We start from the raw sequence: 19,462 nt of genomic DNA, 5'->3' as shown, positions 1-19,462 counted from the left end.
CATTAGTCAATACAACCAAATCATTTAGAGTTACTTTTTACAGCGTCAAGTGGCTAGCCCTAACACTGTGCGCAGCAGTGAATTCATGTTCTGTCTTGAGGATACTGTGCACAGCATTTGATGCCCAATGGCTGGTCTACACAACTTTTCTCCAACAGGCACCATCTAGAATCTCTTCTGCTGCCCACAACTCCATTCTTCAGTGAGTTTGAGGTGGAAACACTCAGCATGTTTTTGGGAGGTGAGAGTCACTTTGACACAAACTCAATACTCTGGCTATCTCAAATGACTAAACAGCTAATGAAAGACAAGGACAAAGCTTGGAGCAAATGGCATATAGATAAAACTGCCACTAACTGACAAAATATAGACAATTAAGAAAGTTGACCAAAACACAAGTCCTCATTCATAAGAAAATGCTTTTTTACTAACCTATAAGAAATTCTTCGAAATAAATACAGAGTTCTGGTCTTCTAGAAACAACCTATTAAATTCAGGAAAAAAGGTTCAACCAACCTCTTTATCTAACAAAGTTAATTTTACTACTGTCTGTAAATGTAATGAACATTTCATAACTGCAGCCACCTTACTTACACACCATCAAACTAGCAATCTACCCCCCTCTCTTACAAAAATACCAGCCAGTGAACAAAAGTTCTTCTTCAATGCAGTGCCCACTAGTATGATAAAAAAAAATTCTAAAAATCAAACTGACATCTGTAGCAGTAGACAGTATCCCATTTGAGTATATCAGATTAGGTGTTGAGTGTCTTACATATCCAGTATCCATTCTCATAAACAGATCAATGAATCTCGCATGCCACTACTCTGGAGAAAATCATTCATTATCTCCATGCATAAAGGACATAATTGCACAGAATTCTCAAAATACAGACCACCACCATCCAAAAAACAAAAAATCTGTATACAGGTTTTATACAAAGTGAATGGAGAACAGCTACAATCATTCCTCTGCACAAGAAAGGACCTTTCACAGATCCAGGAAATTATGGACCCATAAGTCTGACCAGCCTCATATGCAAGGCTACAGACAGACTAATCAGGGAATTAATCAATTAGGACATAGGAAACCTCAAAACACTGCACCTGTTTTCAGTTTGGATACATCAAAAGCAGGGCATGCTTACTCAGCCTAGTGGACTTTTTAAAAAGGTCACCAAAGCAATGGAGGAATGAAAATGGTATATAATCCATACCTAGAACTGGCCAAAGCTCTTGACAAAATCCCCCACTCAGGCACTGCAGAAAAGCTAAACAGACTGGGAATAAACCTCTATGTCACTCACTGGATTGTCAACTTTCTCACATATAGTATGCAGGAAATCAAAATATAGGAAGTTACCTCCACAAAGAGACCATTCAGCAGTGGAGTCCCCCAGTGTTCTGTCCTGGGACCTGAGCTGTTTAGTATCTAATTCTCTGAAGTAAAAGCAAATACCGAAGAGCTCTCCCTGACTTAAGTCTGCAGATTACTGCAAATCACCAGCAGTCATTGAATCCCAAAATGATTTTGCCATTCTGCAAGAAAGTTTGCCCCCCCCAGAAAAAGCAAACTGGTCCCAAAATCATAAACTCAAACTAAACACCAAAAGATGCATTATCGTATCTTTTGGGAAATCATCTACCCCAGGAACTACCACATTGATGACACACCCTTAAGAGCTGACCCAGTTGTTCAAGATTTGGGAACTTATGTGGACAATGACAACATTCAAACAACTTGTTTCAACTGTCAAAAAAAAGTCCTTCTATATTGCACTGTTTATAAAAAGATTGTATCTAGATCTAGGGATTTCATTTTCCCCTTTACTCAATCCTCATTAGGTCAGTCATTGAGTATTATAATACCCCCTTTGGCATGTACCTGCCCAGACACACGCAACAACTGGAACGCCTACAGTGATCCCTTACTAAACAGATATAAGGTCAAAACAACATGCCAGACATGGACCAACTCAAAGCCCTATCACTATACTTGGCATCCTACAGACTGCCAAGACGTGACCTGTGTCTGACATACAAGATATACTCTCATCCAGTACTGATGTATTTACTGCACAGCAAGACAAACTGCATTTGAAATACTTGGTCTAAGAATCTAAACCTGTTCTTCAACATCAACAGAATGATTTGGAGGGAGAGGTTTATCTCGCATATCACTGCTCTGGAAAAGACTCTCAATCTATGTAAAACAAAGCTCATCCCTGTCCATATTCAAGCACAACTTGGATCTATGCATGGGAAACAGAAAATTTACCCCATAACTACCTCCTGCACTACTAATGGACAGAGGCACCTTCTAAATGTTTTATCCCATACAGAGTCCACTCAAATTATCAATGGTATGACCCTGTTATTTTCACTAGGGGATAATATGTAATTATCGACCAAAGGACTGGTAAGGTCAGTCTAACACCAAAGTGGGACAGGTTCATTCAAGCACAAAAATTGGTTAGGCTTAAAATGGCCTGCAAGGACAACTAACCTAGCACTTACCTATGAACATATACATACTCAAATCCTAAACTTACTACTACACAAAAATGTTATTAGCAATCCAGCATAGCTTTTGCCCTAACTACAGTACAAAGACAGCACTGATATCTTTCCTAGGCAATGTCAATTGAAAGCTAAATGATGTGATTGACAATTAGTCTCTACTATGCTGCTTGATCTTTTTGTGGCCTTTGATATGGCTTCACATAAACTATTAATTCATAGACATTCCTCCCTTAATCTAAACAAGAAGGCAATAGCCTGGTTTACTAGCTTTGAGATTGGATGTGGTGCACAAAATGGCTAGATACATTTTTCACTTACTTACCACAAACAAACATTACCCTAAGTTCAGTTCCAGGACTCCACCTATTTAATATACTAATAAATGACATGCAAATTGCAGCTTAACAAGCTCATATTATTCACCATGCCAATGGCTCCACTGTGGTCTGTTCTGTTCAGAATCTAACATATCTGAGGCTATAACTCAACAGGCCTTCCTATCCTCTGAAACTTGACTCCAACAGTATTAGCTACTCCTGAATACCAAAAACAAAAAAACAAAACTAAACTCATACTTATAAACCCTTAGTCAAAACCACTCTTGAAACCAAACCCTAAGCATCTTCTCCAATAATAATACAATTGATCAAGTAAATAATACCAAGCTCCTTGGGGTCATCAGACGTTTGACCAGCATATTCAATATGTTGTCCAAAAAACTAATAAAAAAACTGGCCTGCTATACACAGTCAAAACATTTCTCACTCACCAAAGCAGAGCAACAATTGCAGTGTGTCAAAATTAGAACAGTGCTTCAATAAATTTCCCAGGTTTGTTACCAACTCCAACAACAGCAACATGTCAATGTGTTGCTGTCTATACCTCTCAACTTCTTAATGCAAGAAATATGGCCAAAGACAATAATGGGGGGACAAAGGTCCAAAAATAGTGACACCTTTTAAACATTGCTTTTATTAACTTAGGAAGTTGATAGAATAACATATTTTGCATTAGCATACATTTTCTGAAGGGTATAAAGTCTGAAACTCAAATGTCTGTCACTATTTAGTGACTCCAGTCTTTGCCAATTTTCCAGAAAACCACAAAAAACAGACCAAAAATTAGACAAAAATCTGGACAGTTGAGAGGTATGTTGTTGTCAGAAAACTAACTTGACTTGAGCTTCCTAACTATTATATTTTCAGCAAAGGCAGCCTTTAAAATCTTAAACCAACCACATAAGGTCACATAAATTGCTAACCTATTTATTATCTCCTATTGACCTTTCTAGAAACTATAGTCTATAAGCCTCACCTGTATTCACTGGAAAGCAAAGGGGAGCACCATTATGGAATTTATTAATAAGGACATCATAAGTCTACAATCCCTTAATTTAATCCAGCATGGGTTCATTAAAGGTAGATCCTGCCTCCTAAACTTGATGGATTTATTTGAACAAGCCCATGAAGCAATGGAAACAAGCAAACTGATTAACACTATGTATCTTGATCTGGCAAGGCCTTTGATGCGATTCCACATTTTTGCAATATCAACAAGTTAATCAAACTAAACGTAAATGTCTATGTTACTCAATCTGGGAGGTAGAAAATATATCCCACCTGTGTGTTCAGCTTACTCACAGAACCCACTCTATAAAAGTAGGTGGCAGATTCTCATCAAAAAGGGCTATTACTGGTTGTACTTAGGGATCATCCCTGAGCCACTTCTCTTCATTATTTACTTTTCTGACATCAAGACTGTTGTCATGAGCCTACGGCTGAACAAGTCTGTGGATGTCGGCAAACTCAGAGCTGTCAAACTTTCCAGTTGACTTCCAGAATCTAAGGGAGGGCCTGACACACACAAAAAAGTGGTTCCTGGATGATGGCATTAAGCCAAATGCCAAGAAATGGTCTATTGTGCCCTTTGGAAATGAAGGGCATCCATGCACCTACCACACAGACCAGCCCTTTGAAAACTGACAAATTTATTAGGGTCCTGGGTACTTTTGCTGGCAATGAACTATCCTTTGATCACCATGCATTCACTGTCATTAAAAATTCTTTTACTTAGCCACACTGACTACCAAGGGTATATTTTCTAAGTCAAGGGAAGTTATCATCCCTTTTTAATCCTCTACTCATCAGACCCATAATAGAACAGAATGTCCCTTTCAGTATGCACTTGCCTAAACATGTTTCCTCAATATGAAAATAAAGAGCATGTCCTCCTTGTGGTACAAAGACTGCCTTAAAGCACTATCTCACTTCTCTGTTTCCTACAGGGTCGTGAGGGGTAACCACTGCCTCACCTACAAAGCCTCAAAGGATCCAGTTCTATGCGACCTCCTACATACCAGAAAAAACAAATACCCTAATACTGACTCAGAGAAGTAAACTTCCAATGCAGCATAAACAGGACCTGCTGGCAAAAATAATATTGCACTCAAAGGATCCTGCTTATTTGGAATAGTCTACCCTTACATGTAAAGCAAAACAGCTCACCCTTTTTTTTTTAAGAGCAACATGGATAAATGCATGGAAAACTGTAAATTCACTGCTTATCTGGTCCTGCAAACCCTCAATGAAAGAGGACCAAATTAGGCAGTACTTATTCATTTTGTAGGGTAATGTTGAATTAAGATGTTGAGGCTAAACTACATATCCCCTTACCTGATCAACAGTCCAGTACGAACCTACAAACCTCCTTCAGTGGTATACTCCAACCAGAAACATCAGATCCAAAAAACAGTCCTTGCTTCAATACCATGTAGCAACTAATTTTAGCAAAACCTTATATTCAGTAAATGTCTTAAAACTTTGGAATAAGAGATGTACCACTTAAAAAAACATTAAATTGCTCTGTCCTTGCTCTACTTATCATGGTAAAATATTACCCTACCGTCCCGTATCTGACCTATCCCTCCTCCTGTAAAACAACTGACACACACCTCTCCGAATATGTATTAGTTGTAGCTTATACATCTAAAATATTGTATTTCAGCAAAATCAATGTCATATAATGGCATCATATATGCATTGTATCTCAACACTGTTATAATGCATGTTATGTTTGCTAATATCTGCACCATACTATAAATATAAATATTTATCTACCCTACAATATTTCCCAATGTAGATCCAAACTTTTGCATTGTCAGTTTCAAAGCATGATATACCACTACACATTTGGCATCTCAACAGTACTGTGATTTGCTTCATTAACACTTATCAGTACATGTATCTCACTGTATTGTTATCTGTAGAGCTTTTCTCCCAGAGTCTCCAATGAAAATCAACATGCTAACCAGTCGGACTGTCCTAGTAAGCAAAAGCAAATAAATAAAATATAAGGGATTGCTTTAGCTAGAAAATACATTTCAGATTTGTTCTGCTATTTACAGACAATAAAAATGGCAGTCTAATTTTACTTATGCTTTTAATAGATGTAATGATTTTTATTCATACTGAACACAGATTTAGGGTATATACACTAATGGGTCTACTTTGTTTTGTTGAATCTCATTTCACTGAATTTAATTTTACCCCGACCACATTGCTGAAAATGAGAAGTTATGTACCTACCATAACATTCCATGTTAGTTGTCTTCTCTCGCCTTCTTCCTTGCTGGATGGGTTCAGAGCCGATCCTCGGCTCCGACTCGGCCACTTACTAAAGCTCGAGAGCTAATTTTACTGGCTCGAGGCAACCCTATATCCCATGATGCAAGGCGATGACTACCCAGATCTCGTTTGGTAGCTAAGGAAAATTAAGCAATATATTCATCCAACTGGAGAGGAGGAGGAAGAGGTAATAATAATAATCCCCCGAAAAAGATCAACATGATCTAGTGACACTAGTAAGCTGATTAGCTGGAAAAATTGGATCAAGACTCTTAAAGGAAGAGGAACAATCTTCTCAGTCTGACCAGGCTAGGGGGATGGTGGGCGGGACGCAAGAAAGAAGGCGAGAGAAGACAACTAACATGGAACGTTATGGTAGGTACATAACTTCTCAATGTTAAGTTGTCAATCTCGCCTTCATTCTTGCTGGATGGGACCGCGTCCCTAGCACCTCTATCCTGGGTGGCTCAATGGAACAGACTCTTGAGAATGGTGGAACCAACATTTGCTCTGTCTATGGAGGCCAAGTCTAATTTGTAATGCAAAACAAAGGTATGAGGAGAGGCCCATGTGGCTGCTGCACAAATAGTGTCTATTGGAAGTCTAGCCTGAAAAGCTGTAGATGTAGCTAGTGCTCTGGTAGAATGGGCTTTTGGCCTAGAAATCAACTCTTTACCTCTGAGCTGATAAATGCATGTAATCACAGAAGACAGCCATCTAGATAGGGTTACCTTGGATACTGGAAGGCCTTTCCTGTTCTCTGCATAGGATAAAAACAGTTGATCAGATTTCCTAAAATGTTTGGTTCTGTCCAGATAATATCTGAGTTGGCGGTGAACATCGAGATAATGTAGTTTTTGTTCCGCTCTATTAGAATAATTTGGGAAAAAACTGGAAGATCAATAGATTGATTTAAGTTAGTCTGCGATGCCACTTTGGGTAAGAAAGACGGATTAGTCCTTAGAGAAACTCTGTCTTTGTGGAAGATTAAGTAGGGAGGACGAATGCAGAGAGAGCATGAAGCTCAGATACTCTCCTGGCAGAAGTAATGGCGACTAGAAAGAGTGTCTTCCAAGAAAGAAATTTCAATGAACAGGTAGCCGCAGGTTCGAAAGGGGGAAGAATCAAGGATGTTAAAATTAAATTTAGATCCCACTGTGGTGGGGGGTCTCTAATCGGAGGTTTAAGTAAAAATATACCTCTAAGGAATGCCTTGCAAAGTTTATGTGACATGATGTTGTGGTCCAACAAGTCGATATGAAAATTTGAAATGGCTGCCAGCTGAACTTTTACTGTGGAGGAAGAAGATCCTGAATGAAAAATCTCGGCTAGGAAGTCCAGGACCGAATGAATCGGAGCAGTAAAGGGATCTATGTTCCTAGCTTTTGCCCAGAAGGAGAAACGTTGCCATTTACTAGTGTAAATCCTTCTGGTGGAAGATTTAAGGGAAGCTACTATGATATCCCGGACGGGATTAGAAATCATAGGAAGCCTGGCTAGGGATGGAAGTGGAGCAACCAAGCAGTGAGGTTGAGAGAAGGTATGGATTGGTGCAGCTGACTCCGACTGGTGGGTCAGAAGATCTGGAACCGGGTCCAGATGCCATGGCTGTACCAAAAGATAACGATGTAGGAATGGAAACCATATCTGTCGAGGCCAATAAGGGGCAATGAGAATCATCTTGGCTCTCAAGGCGGTTGCTTTCTGAATTACTTGTGGTATTAGAGGGAAAGGAGGAAAGGCATAGAGAAGTCCCCGGGGCCAATCTTGGATTAGAGCGTCTCTGGGGGGATGGCCTGGAAGGGGGAAGAGAGAGAAGAAGTCAGGGCATTTGCTGTTTTGAGGGGTAGCAAAAAGATCGCAGCAAGGAAGGCCCCACTTCTGAAAAATCTCTTCCGTCACAGATTGTTTGAGAGACCACTCATGAGGCATGAGAATACCTCTGCTCAACCTGTCCGCTATGATGTTGGATTTCCCGGGGATATGCGTTGCTATCAGAAACCGCTGAGAAGAGATTGCCCACTGCCAAAGTCTGAGTGCCTCTTGACACAGTGGATAGGACTAGGTTCCACCCTGCTTGTTGATATACCACACTACGGACATATTGTCCGTTTGGACTGCAATATTTCCCAGGGGAAGAGAGTCGTGGAGGGCTTGCAACGTTAAAAGCACTGCTCTCATCTCCAGGACATTTATGTGCAGATGGCATTCGAAAGGTTGCCAAGTGCCATGGACCATCCTGCCCTGATAATGCCCCCCCCATCCGATCAGGGAGGCGTCCGATGTAACCGTGGCGACCGGGGCGGGAGGAACAAAGGGTCTGCCCTGATGGACTTGGGACAATATCCACCAGGTCAGATGCCTTTTGCAAATTGGAGTTATTATGATCCTGTGACGCATGGGAAGTTGTTGAATGGACCGTTGGGAGAACAGCATCCATTGTAGGAGACGCATGTAAAAGCGGGCAAGGGGAAGAAGTGTTATGGCGGCCGCCATAAGACCCAATACTTTCAGAGCAAATCTGGCCTGAATTTTGTCACTGTGAAGAATCACATGGATGTGGTTTTGAATATCCAAGATCCTTTGGTCTGTTAACTTTGCTGAAAGTTGTACTGTGTCCAATTTGGCGCCTATAAAGGTAATAGATTGACAGGGCGACAAGGCAGATTTTTCGAAATTTATAGAAATCCCTAGCCCTCTGCAAATGTGAATGGTGTAATCTCTGGCTTGGAGAAGTTGATGCCTAGTGGTGGCAGTGAGGAGCCAGTCGTCCAGATATGGAAACACCTGGAATCCTTGACATCACAGGTGAGCCATAACCGCTGCCATACATTTGGTGAACACTCTGGAGGCTGTAGTGAGTCCAAATGGCAGGGCTCTGAATTGGAAGTGACTGGCCCCCAGCCGAAAGCGGAGAAACCTTCTGGAGCACCTGTGAATTTTTATGTGATGGTACACATCCTGAAGGTCCACTGAGCACATCCAATTGTCCTTGCCCAAAAAGGGTAGAATGGACTGAAGCGTGACCATCTGGAATCTTGTTTTCTTTACAAACTTGTTTAGTTTGCTGAGATCTAATATTGGTCTCCAGTCCCCTGTCTTTTTTGGTACTAAAAAGAACCTTGAGTAGATTCCGGATCCTATTTGGTCTGCTGGGACTGGCTGGATGGCTCTTTTTGCTAGCAGTTTTGATATCTCTGGTACTGCTAGCTCCCTTAGACAGGGTGGAACGTCTGGAAGGGTTCCCTTTTGCTGAACTGGGGTTTGAATAAAGGGAATTTTGTAACCCTCAGATATAATCGACTGTACCCATTTGTCTTGAGAAAGGGAAAGCCAGGCTTTTGGGTACAGCGATAATCTTCCCCCGACTGCCTCCGAAGGTGGACAATCGGGCAACATCTCAGGGATGCTGGAAGGGTTTGTCAGAGAGAGGCTCCCTGCTACCCTGATTCTGTGGACCCCCTCTGCCCCTAGGGCGGTGTCTGTTGTTGTTACCCCTTCTGCCTCTGGGGGTAAACTGACCTCGTGCATCAGGCGTGACTCCTTGAGATTTGTGGAACCACATTTTCCCTCCCCTCTGACCTTTTGGGTAAGGTCTTGAAGGGGTGAAGGGGTGGAGAAATGGACTCCTACGGCAGAAAGAGTCTTGCCATCGTGTTCGCATCTAGTCAAGGTGTCTTTCACTTGAGGTCCGAACAAGGTCGAACCATCAAAAGGAGAGTTTCTGAAGGACGCCTTGAAGGGGTCTGCAAAATTACAAAGCCACATCCAGGATTGACGTCTTAAAGCCACTCCTGTGCCTGCGGCCCTACACGCTCCATCGGCAGCATATGAAATGAGCCGCATGGAGGAGTTAACAATGGAGTTTAGGATTCCTAGCTGTGAGTTAATTTTATCCTGGGACCCAGCAGCTGACGGATCCTGTAAAACTTCTCCCAACTCTTTAAGAACATCTCTTTGAAGGCGGGTGAAGTGACACAAGTAGTTCAGCGACCACATGGCAAAGGTCGCTGAAGAAAAAATCTGCTTGCCATACCTATCCATAGTCCTGGAATCCTTGTTAGGAGGATGGATAGGTACTGAAGGATCAGCTAGTTCCTTCTTGGTGGCTGCAGCCACCACCATGGCATCAACCGGGATGAATTTAGAAGGCCTCCGAGGAATGGGTTCCACCGAATCGGGGGCCATCCATGCCTTCTGAGCCACCATGTCCATAAGAGGGTCGAAAGGCAGAGACACCCAGGAGGTGGAGGGTCGAGACCCGAACGCCTCCAGGTATACAGACTCATCCTCGGAAGGATTAAGGGAAGGCCAGTTCCCCCTCTGCTTAAGGAGTTCAAGGATGTCTGAGAAAGAGACATCCTCAGAGGGGGACCTTGGGGATCCCTCTGACTCATCCAAGTCAGTATCAGATGTAATAGACTCGGGGGAGTCTAGATGTTTCCTCTTACATGTCCTCTTACGTGGAGGTTCACCTGATGGGTTAGGAGAAGCCTCGGAAGAGGAAGATATTCCCAGTGGGGAAACCTGAGGCGTTGGATCTCTGGGTCCAGGAGCAAGAGAGTGGGAAGAGACGTCAGCAGGCACTGTAGTGGGAGGAGCTGATGGAACTGACCATTGACTACGCCCTGGGGCTAGTACACTCCTCATCACCTCGAAGGCTCCCCCGTCAGAGAGGCCAGAAGGCTCCCGCTCCGAAGAGATAGGAACCCCAGGCCGCACCGACAGGGACGGCTTCGAGGCTGATGTCGGGGCTGAGCTCACCAACGCCGAAGCTCCGAGAGGGAGAACGGGGTTGGACAAGGGTCCGATGCCACTCGCCCTCTCGGAGCCGACGAGAGAGACCAGACGCCCGGATCCCTCCAATGAAGGCATCAAGGAGGAAATCGGAGCAGAGGACGACGGAGCCGAAGGGGGGGTGGTATCGGCTCCGAAGTCACAACGGTCACGGCTCTGAGCTCTGTAAGAGAGTCGAAGGAGGAATGTTAGGTGGATGTGTAATAGCTACCGTCTGTTGAGACTGGCTATGGAGCATTTGGGCCAGTGCCTGAGACTTTAATAGTCTACTCACCACTCTCTCAAGGTCGTGGTCGGACAGCCTGGATGACCGAGAAGACCGGCTCCGATGGCTCTGCTCCGAGAGCAGGGGTGATCTCGGAGCCGAATGTATCGACTCCAACGAAGGGGATCTTGATCTCTTTCTTGAGATAGGTGGAGCCGAAGGAACCGAGGATACGTCAGCTCCAGCCGGAGCCAACACTGAATGCCCAGATTTAGCAGTATCGGCACTGGATGGAGCCGATACTGTAGCTTGTGACATAGAAGGATCGGCTCCGGCCGGAGCCGATCTCGTCACAGAAGGCGAACCAGTAGCCGATGGCTTAGGGCTTGGAGCCGAAGGCTTAACTGGTTTCGAGGGCTTCCCCGGAGCCGACTTAGTCGGGGAGCTCTCAGGCTTTAATAAGACCCTCAGTATTAATTTATTTCTGCGCTCCTGCAGGACTCTTGGGCTGAAGGCATGGCAGACAGCACAACAGTCCTGCAGTTGCAGAGGTCCCAGGCAGTAAACACAAGAAGTGTGGCCGTCTGTCAGAGACATCTTTTGACAGCACGAGTCACACTTCTTGAAGCCTGAGACCTTTGTGTCCTTTGACATAACTGTGTCGAGGAAACACTAAGTGACAAAAAACACAGGCACACACACAATAAACACCCAATCCAATAAAAATTAAAACAGGGATACAACACACTCAAACACCACACAGAATCCCTGACAAAAAATTAGGAAAGGGGGAGGCTTAAGGCCTAACTTAGGGGAAGGGATAAATAACTGGAAAAATAGGGAACACTAACGGAAATAGGGTTAAACTAATCGTTAAGAGTTTACACAACAACAGTAGTGACTAAAACTAAAGGGGAGAGACTAAAAGTCTGAAATTTGAAAAAACTTACCAGGAGCCGGTAAAAAAAGCACCTCGCAAGCGAAAGCGGCAAACGAGATCTGGGTAGTCATCGCCTTGCATCATGGGATATAGGGTTGCCTCGAGCCGGTAAAATTAGCTCTCGAGCTTTAGTAAGTGGCCGAGTCGGAGCCGAGGATCGGCTCCGAACCCATCCAGCAAGAATGAAGGCGAGATTGACAACTTAACTTCACTAATTACTGAAAACTCATTTCACTGAACTGAACTTAGTATGTATGGCATTGTGTAGAGTACTGTAAGGCAAGTAAAAGGTATATGCCCTTTTCCCCACTGTAGTGCGATCCTGGAGTTAGTATATATAGTTGGGAGGTTGTTTGTTTTATGTTGTATTTTACCAAAAACTTCAAAACAATACATTTTAAACAATAGACATGCATAGTTGCAACACCAATGACTAACTCTCTCCAGAAAACGATATGTTCTCAAACTAAGTGGGGGCTGTGCCCCCCACACAGCCCCCTAACTATATATACTAACTCCAGGATCGCATTACAGTGGGGAAAAGGACATATACCTTTTACTTGCCTTACGGTACTCTACACAGTGCCACATATACTAACTGCAGTTCAGTGAAATGAGTTTTCAGTAATTTGAGTCTTCAATAATTTGAGTTTTCAGTGATGTGGTCGGGGTGAAATGAAATTTAGTGAAATGCAATTCACCGAAACAAAGTAAACCCATACTAGCACCCAGTTAGAGTAAATGTACTTTAATAAGAGATAAAATTATTTGACTATAAAACAATACTTAATCAAACAAACATCTACAATCACTTAAGTCTCTTGTTTTACTCTTTCTACATCCTGGGAAACCGCTTTATCGAAAAAAATGATAGATAATTTACCATTTAGCAAACAAGACAATAAAATTAGACTTACTATCGTAATTCCATCCAAAGCCTTCAGTGCTGGCATATGATAAAGTACAAACAATCGGTAGTTTTCCTGCTTCTTTGTTAAAGGATTCCCATACATGTCCAGTATAACTAGGTTGCACAAGCCCTGCAAAAGTTAAAATATTTTTCAAAATATCACAACATTCAGCAGGTTTTCTCTTATATCAGAAGTACTCAAAATAGTTACAACTATAACAGGCAATTATATGTTTGTGTACCTAGTGCTTAACCAGCTTTCTTTATAACTCACTTTAAGAAGGTAGATATCTCGACTGGTACTAATGCAGTTATTTCCAATGTAGAGCTCTATTAGTGAATGTACTTTCTGCAGACCAAGCAGGGAACTTATTCTGTTGTTTTCAACGGAAAGATAGTGAAGATACGGCATGTTGCACAAAACTCCATCTAAACTACTCAGCTGGTTATTATTAAGACTGAGACGAACAAGTTTGTTTGGTCTTGGAAGTCCTTGAAAGAAAAAAAAAAGTTTTTAAAAATTATGAAACAAAATTCTTACAATATTTTTTTTCTTTCTGTTTGTCTTCTTTAACCACAAAAGTATACCTGGACCATATACCACACAAATGTTTACCAACCTCAGTTCAACTTTACTGTAACTTTACAGAAAACCTGAAGATCAAAAAGGGCAGATATCAACCTGGACTCAGGTAAGCTGAAACTTAAATTTCTGTATCTTATTTTTTATGTGCTCCAAAACAAAATGTGGAATACTAGCATGTCACAAAGATTCACACAGATACAGGCCATCGCAAAGTCTATGGTCAATCATCAGCAACAGTAGCAGTAGCACCAGCACCACCCGCCCCTTTCTGAAAGAACAGCTGACTAAATTTCACGATAATAGCAAACATTTGAGAAATAAATGCATTAGCATTAATTAAAACATATGGCTAGCTTACCTAACTCAAACATTTCCAGCTGTATCCACGAACAGGATCAAGCATACGTACATCTCAAGCTATACACTATACAGCACTGATGCTTGTGCTATGCCCACTGTATTCAAATACTGCACTTGCTGAAGACTAGTTAATTTTTTTCTACCAATGAACTTCTCCTTTGCTAAGACTTATATCCCCCCTATGCAATCTCACTGGTGCCTGGGTCATGTTTTCAAAAAATCTACTCCATAAAAGCTATATTCACTCAACTGTACTATCTTGAGAAGTTAAGCAGCACATAGTCAAAATATGTACAGTAATTACCTAGCAGGATCTCTTAGATACTGCACAAGGCAAACGCAAAAACTAAAGAAATCCTTGAGTAACGGGGGGGGGGGGGGCAGCTGATTTGAGGAAGAAGCTTTTTACTTTCAAGATAGCTTGGAAAGGAGAGAGCTTACAGCTGGGACATCATTTTTTTTAAATTTAATTACCTGTTAACCAGGTAAGCATATGATCCTCAGGCCCTTTTCAGTAATAGTCCAGTTAAACAAAACAGCAAATACAAAATATGTATGAACAAAGTAGAATAGCCAAGCAACCGCATGTCTTTAGGATATCGGAGGAAAGTGTAGTGCTGAAAGAACACCCCAAGATACAAGAGTACATGTATACTCCACATAGTCACTGACCATTCAACTCCAAACTTTGGCAGTGTGAGGCAGAAATTTTTAACACCGTTATTGCATTACTTACATAGGCAAATATACATTTATATAAAGGAAAACATACCATGTTAATTTACAGACATTATACGTAATATATAATGTTTTATACAATTATCATCAATCCCACATTACATAAATTGTTGAATTCCATCCTTCTCTTAAACTTCAGTCCTCCTCCAAACATTATTCTGCACTTCTTTCTATGTAATTTGCTCCTATTATTTTCTAAAGATCACACTTCCTGTTCTTTCATCTCTGTTACAATATTCACTACTTCAAATATAGTTTAACACTGCTGGGGAACTTCATATCAGATCCTCCTATGTAAAACAAAATTTTAATTTAAAAAGGATGCTATTTAACTAAAACCTCCAGAAAAACAGCATGCAAAAAAAATAAATAAATAAATGTGCAAATTTGTTCTACGTAGCCAGCTTTGATGAAGTGCCCCAGTGAAAGTGCTGTTTAGAACCATAATGATCATAATGGAACTAGTATGACATCTCTTTAGTTTCTTTTAATTTATGGATTTTCAGTTAAAAGTTTTATTAACCACGAAAAGTTAGGAGTATTGCTGGCTATACATAAAGTACTTATGACCTGTTCTGGCTTTCTGGCGTTATTACTGTTAATAATGTTTTGAGCGTTTTCTAAACAGAACTTACAACTATTACATTTTTGACACCAAAAAAGTGTTCCATTAAGTTTAAACTGATACAGATGGTGGGCAGGTTTTCCACACAGGGTGGTTCCTCTGGTTCCCTACAAAAAAGGGAATGCCCATTAGGGTGGATCTTCTGGTTCCCCTCCAAAAAAAGGGATTGCCTATAGGGACAGTCCTCAGTGGTACACGCCCACAAATCTCTGTAATAAATAAATGCAGCTGAACCTTCGTGACTCAAAACAGTGCTCATCTACATACAATAAAGATGAGAAAAGAACTTGCATCTGCATCTTATTTTAATTTATTTTGGTTTTGGTTTTATTCACTGTTTCTCCATTTACCTTTGCTTTCATTTACAGCTTGCTGGAGATTTTATTTACTGAGCCCAATTTGTTCAGGGGTCCAGAAATCATCTGTCAATATCCACGGGCGGTACAAGTTTTTTTTTTCTTTTTAAGGATTCAGCTTCATGCAGCAGTGACTTCCATAGGATCCCCTCCTTTGAGTGGGAGCAGACATACTTCGTTTGTTTAGAAACAGCCACCGAGGATCTCTACTGACAAAAGGAGCTTCTCCTACTCACTAGTAGGTTTATTGCTTCTTCTCATTATAATTGTATCAGGAAATGCAAATGCTGCCATTGCTCTACTCATAAAATCCCAACTTACTCTGTCAAATGCTTTCTCTGCATCAAGACCCACCAACAGCAGCAGTATTTTCTTACATTCTGCTTCCCTCTGGTGCAGCATTGTTATATTAATATTGTCAAATGTTTGCCTCCCTACACAAAACCACACTAATCCATAGCTATGTATTTTGGCAACACCTTTGCCAATCTTTTAGCTATTACAGAAAAACACTATAATCATGGTTTAAAACTGAAATGGGCAAATATATGATGAAGCTAGGTGTGATGGGTCTTTACTGTCTTTAGCTATTATACCTACCACAGCTTTCTTCCAGGATGTTGATGCTTTTCCTCCTTTTAAAACACTGTTAAACAGACCTTGCAGATTTTTATCACTTTCTTCCCTCCTAGCTTACAAACTTCCACAGCAATACCATCTATTCATGGAGACCTTCCTGCAGATTGATTATACATCACCATTTTTATTTCATCTCCTCCTATCTTAACTGTTAATTGTTGAGACTCAACCACCTCTAACCTTGGCACACTTAAGTCTTCCATAAATATTTCCATTTGTACATTTTTCCTTGCTTTCCATACATTCCTCTGCTTTATAAAAATGTTCATAAATGTTCGGCACTATCTCTAATACCTTTAAAGGATCTCTAGTTGTTTTTTCTTGTTATATGCTCCCTAAGTTTGGCAACAACCCTTTCTATTTTCTATAACCCAAGTCATTCTGCTAAAAGTTGTGCTCTGGAGTTATTATCAAAAAATAGTTCTCTAACAGCAATCCTTCTAACTAATGCATATTATATAGATACTGCCTTATTTTCTCTTTAGCACTCTGCAATTGTGCCTGTTCTTTTTCTGTGAGATTACCCTTATTCTGCCCTATCTTTATACTAAACTTTCATTTTGTCCTATTCATCAGCTATAACTTTTGAAGAAATTTCTGTCCCCCCTTACAGCTATCAAATAATTTCCACTACCCATTCCTTAAATTCCTCTCTTTTTAACAGGTATGTGGGGAGGTGCAAGTGTCTCATTTTTACCCCATTACCCTGCATTTTTATGTCAGCTGTTATTGGAACATGAGCTGAACTTGTTATTGAACGTGTACCAAAGCTTTCAATTAAATGTGCATGTTCTTATGAAATATACTTTCTGTCTAGTCTAGCCCAGTTATTGTACCTTGGGGAGTAATAGTCTGGCCCAGATATTGTACCATGGGAAATAATATATTTGCTCAGAGTTCCTACTACTGAATTCATATCTTCCATACCAAATATTTTCATAAATTTCTTCAGAAATGTACCCCCTTTTGTTATATTTTTCTTTCTAGGTCACCCAGACACATCCTCACTGTTGCAAATCAATTTCCAATCCCCAACTTAAGTCATATTTCCTACTGAAAGGTGATTATTTCTCTCAAAGTTTTTTAAGCTCCATAATAGCAGTTTTATGTGAAATATAAATAAATGCATGTCAGTATAATTCTTCTCCTTTGTCAGTATCCCCTTAATACCACAAAACTATCATTATCTTTTTTTTTCTCTACTATCACTACTGGATTTCCTCCTGCAATTAGTATAATTACTCCATTTTTCTGTCTCTCATATGCTACTGAATACTCATACTCAAATCCATTCCTTATCAAATTAACACGCTCACTTCTTTCCAAACGTGTTTCCTGTAAAATTTCTATTTGCACTCTACATTTCTTAATGTAATTCAGTACTCTTACCTTTTTGTCTGTACCTGCGAGGCCATTCACATTCCAAAATAATATGTTTAGTGCAGTCATTATAAAAAGTTATTATGCCTACCTATTATATATGACAGCTTTTTTAAATGTCTATTTCCAGCTTTTATGTTATGCGCACCCACTAATGTTTGGCAGGGTGATCTGTTATACAGTTGTTTCTTGTCATCTCCATTTCAGTCTATGTCATATTTTATAAGCCCTTTTGTTTGAATGAAAACCCTCAAACAAAAAATAAAATAACACACACACTCCAAGAACACCCCTAGAACCTATTAACTTAAAACACACACAACTATATACATCTTCAGACGGATCTATGTCACTAGACCGAATTGTCAGAAACTCAAAATTCATATCAGTGAGACAATATGATTGAATTTCTGAAAACTTGATTTAAAAAAAACCCCACAAAACGCAAAAAATCAATCTTTTTTTTTTATGTCCACAGCCCAGCCACTGCAAATTCCATATACCAACTCTGAGATTGCACTAGACTGAGGAAAACGGTAAATTTCCCGATCCTCACTGTACCGCAATCCCCATTCAAAAGCTTTGAGTTTTCAGAAATTTGATCATATCATCTCACCAATATGAATTTTGAGTTTCCTGACAACTCAGTCAACTGATTGGAAGCCCTTCAGACATAACATGACATAACATTAAGGTTGTCTGTCTTGAGATGCATGTTAAAGCCTGTGTTCCAGTTATACTAATTGCTGTCTGTTCCTGTCCTATCGTCATCCCCCTCCCAGAAGTGAAAAAATAGTTTATATGCTTTCAGAAAACATTAAGTTTTAGCCTTAAAAACTATTCTGGCTTTTACTCTTTTTCCCCTGTAGTCAGCTTGTCTCCACAGAAACACAGGTACTGCATATACACACAGCCCTGCAAACTTTTCATCTTACAATGAACATTTATTTGCCAAATGAAAACTTTTCATTACATTCACTGAACTCTTATTTACTTGGTACACAAAAAAACTTATTAGATTAAGCCAAAAGCCTTAAACCACACATGGACATATGCAAAAGTAGGAGAGAACATATAATCTCTTACATAAATTATAATCTGTTCACTTTTATACTCCATACCCCATCTCAACAACTCAAGATTGTAGCATATTACCTTAAACATGCTTTTTTTCAGCCTTTCTTCTCTTTTTACTTTGTAATGTCTGCATTTCCTAAAACTATAAAAGAAGAAAAGGCATTTGTTTACTTTAGTGCCTTTATCACATGCAATAACTGAAAATACTTTACTTTATAACATGCACTTTGCATCCTGAAATGTCCTATACAAATGCTGTTAAGAACAAAAGTTGTTTTATTAACAGTTACTTTTCCTTTTTTAAATTCCTTCCCTTCACTGTGGGGCATATATATTTCAGTCCCCCATAAGTTTAAGAAAAGCATATATATTTCAGTCCCCCACAAGTTTAATAAAGTCAACAAATATCCTATCTTTCCACTTATTTTAAAACCATATTTCACAAATGTCATTGATGTTTATAATCTCATATTTATTCACTAAATTCAGTGTTCTTCCTGTGCATCTCCATCTCCCAACTCCAGATTTCAGTTCAAGTCCAAGGTACTCCCAATTCTTCTAGTAAACCTCTTGTCCCTTTTTTTCCTCATGTCTCTCAAGCATTTCCTTTTGGAAAAGGTTTTCCTAAGTCTGTCTATAAGCTTTTTTTTACCAGAAGAGTGAGAAGCAGAGTCTCCTTTTGTTTGATGGCTCGCTTTTTGTT

At 40.3% G+C, this 19,462-nt stretch overlaps 1 protein-coding gene across 1 annotated transcript in view; it reads right to left on the bottom strand.

Moving 5' to 3' along the window:
* The window catches only part of LRRC9 (leucine rich repeat containing 9), a 3,097,114-nt gene that overhangs the window by 958,505 nt on the left and 2,119,147 nt on the right, over positions 1-19,462 (bottom strand). The window contains exons 22-23 of the mRNA XM_044073581.1: positions 13,273-13,490; positions 13,006-13,128 (exon numbers count right to left, since the gene is read on the bottom strand). Of these exons, the coding sequence (XP_043929516.1) occupies positions 13,006-13,128; positions 13,273-13,490 (341 nt within the window). The remainder of the gene's footprint in view (positions 1-13,005; positions 13,129-13,272; positions 13,491-19,462) is intronic.

This window comes from Protopterus annectens, chromosome 6.part0 (genome assembly GCF_019279795.1).
Source record: "Protopterus annectens isolate FY-2018-M chromosome 6.part0, PAN1.0, whole genome shotgun sequence".
NCBI lineage: Eukaryota > Metazoa > Chordata > Ceratodontiformes > Protopteridae > Protopterus > Protopterus annectens.
The sequence above is the reverse complement of the archived record's forward strand: the minus strand, read 5'-3'. Positions and strand labels throughout refer to the sequence as shown.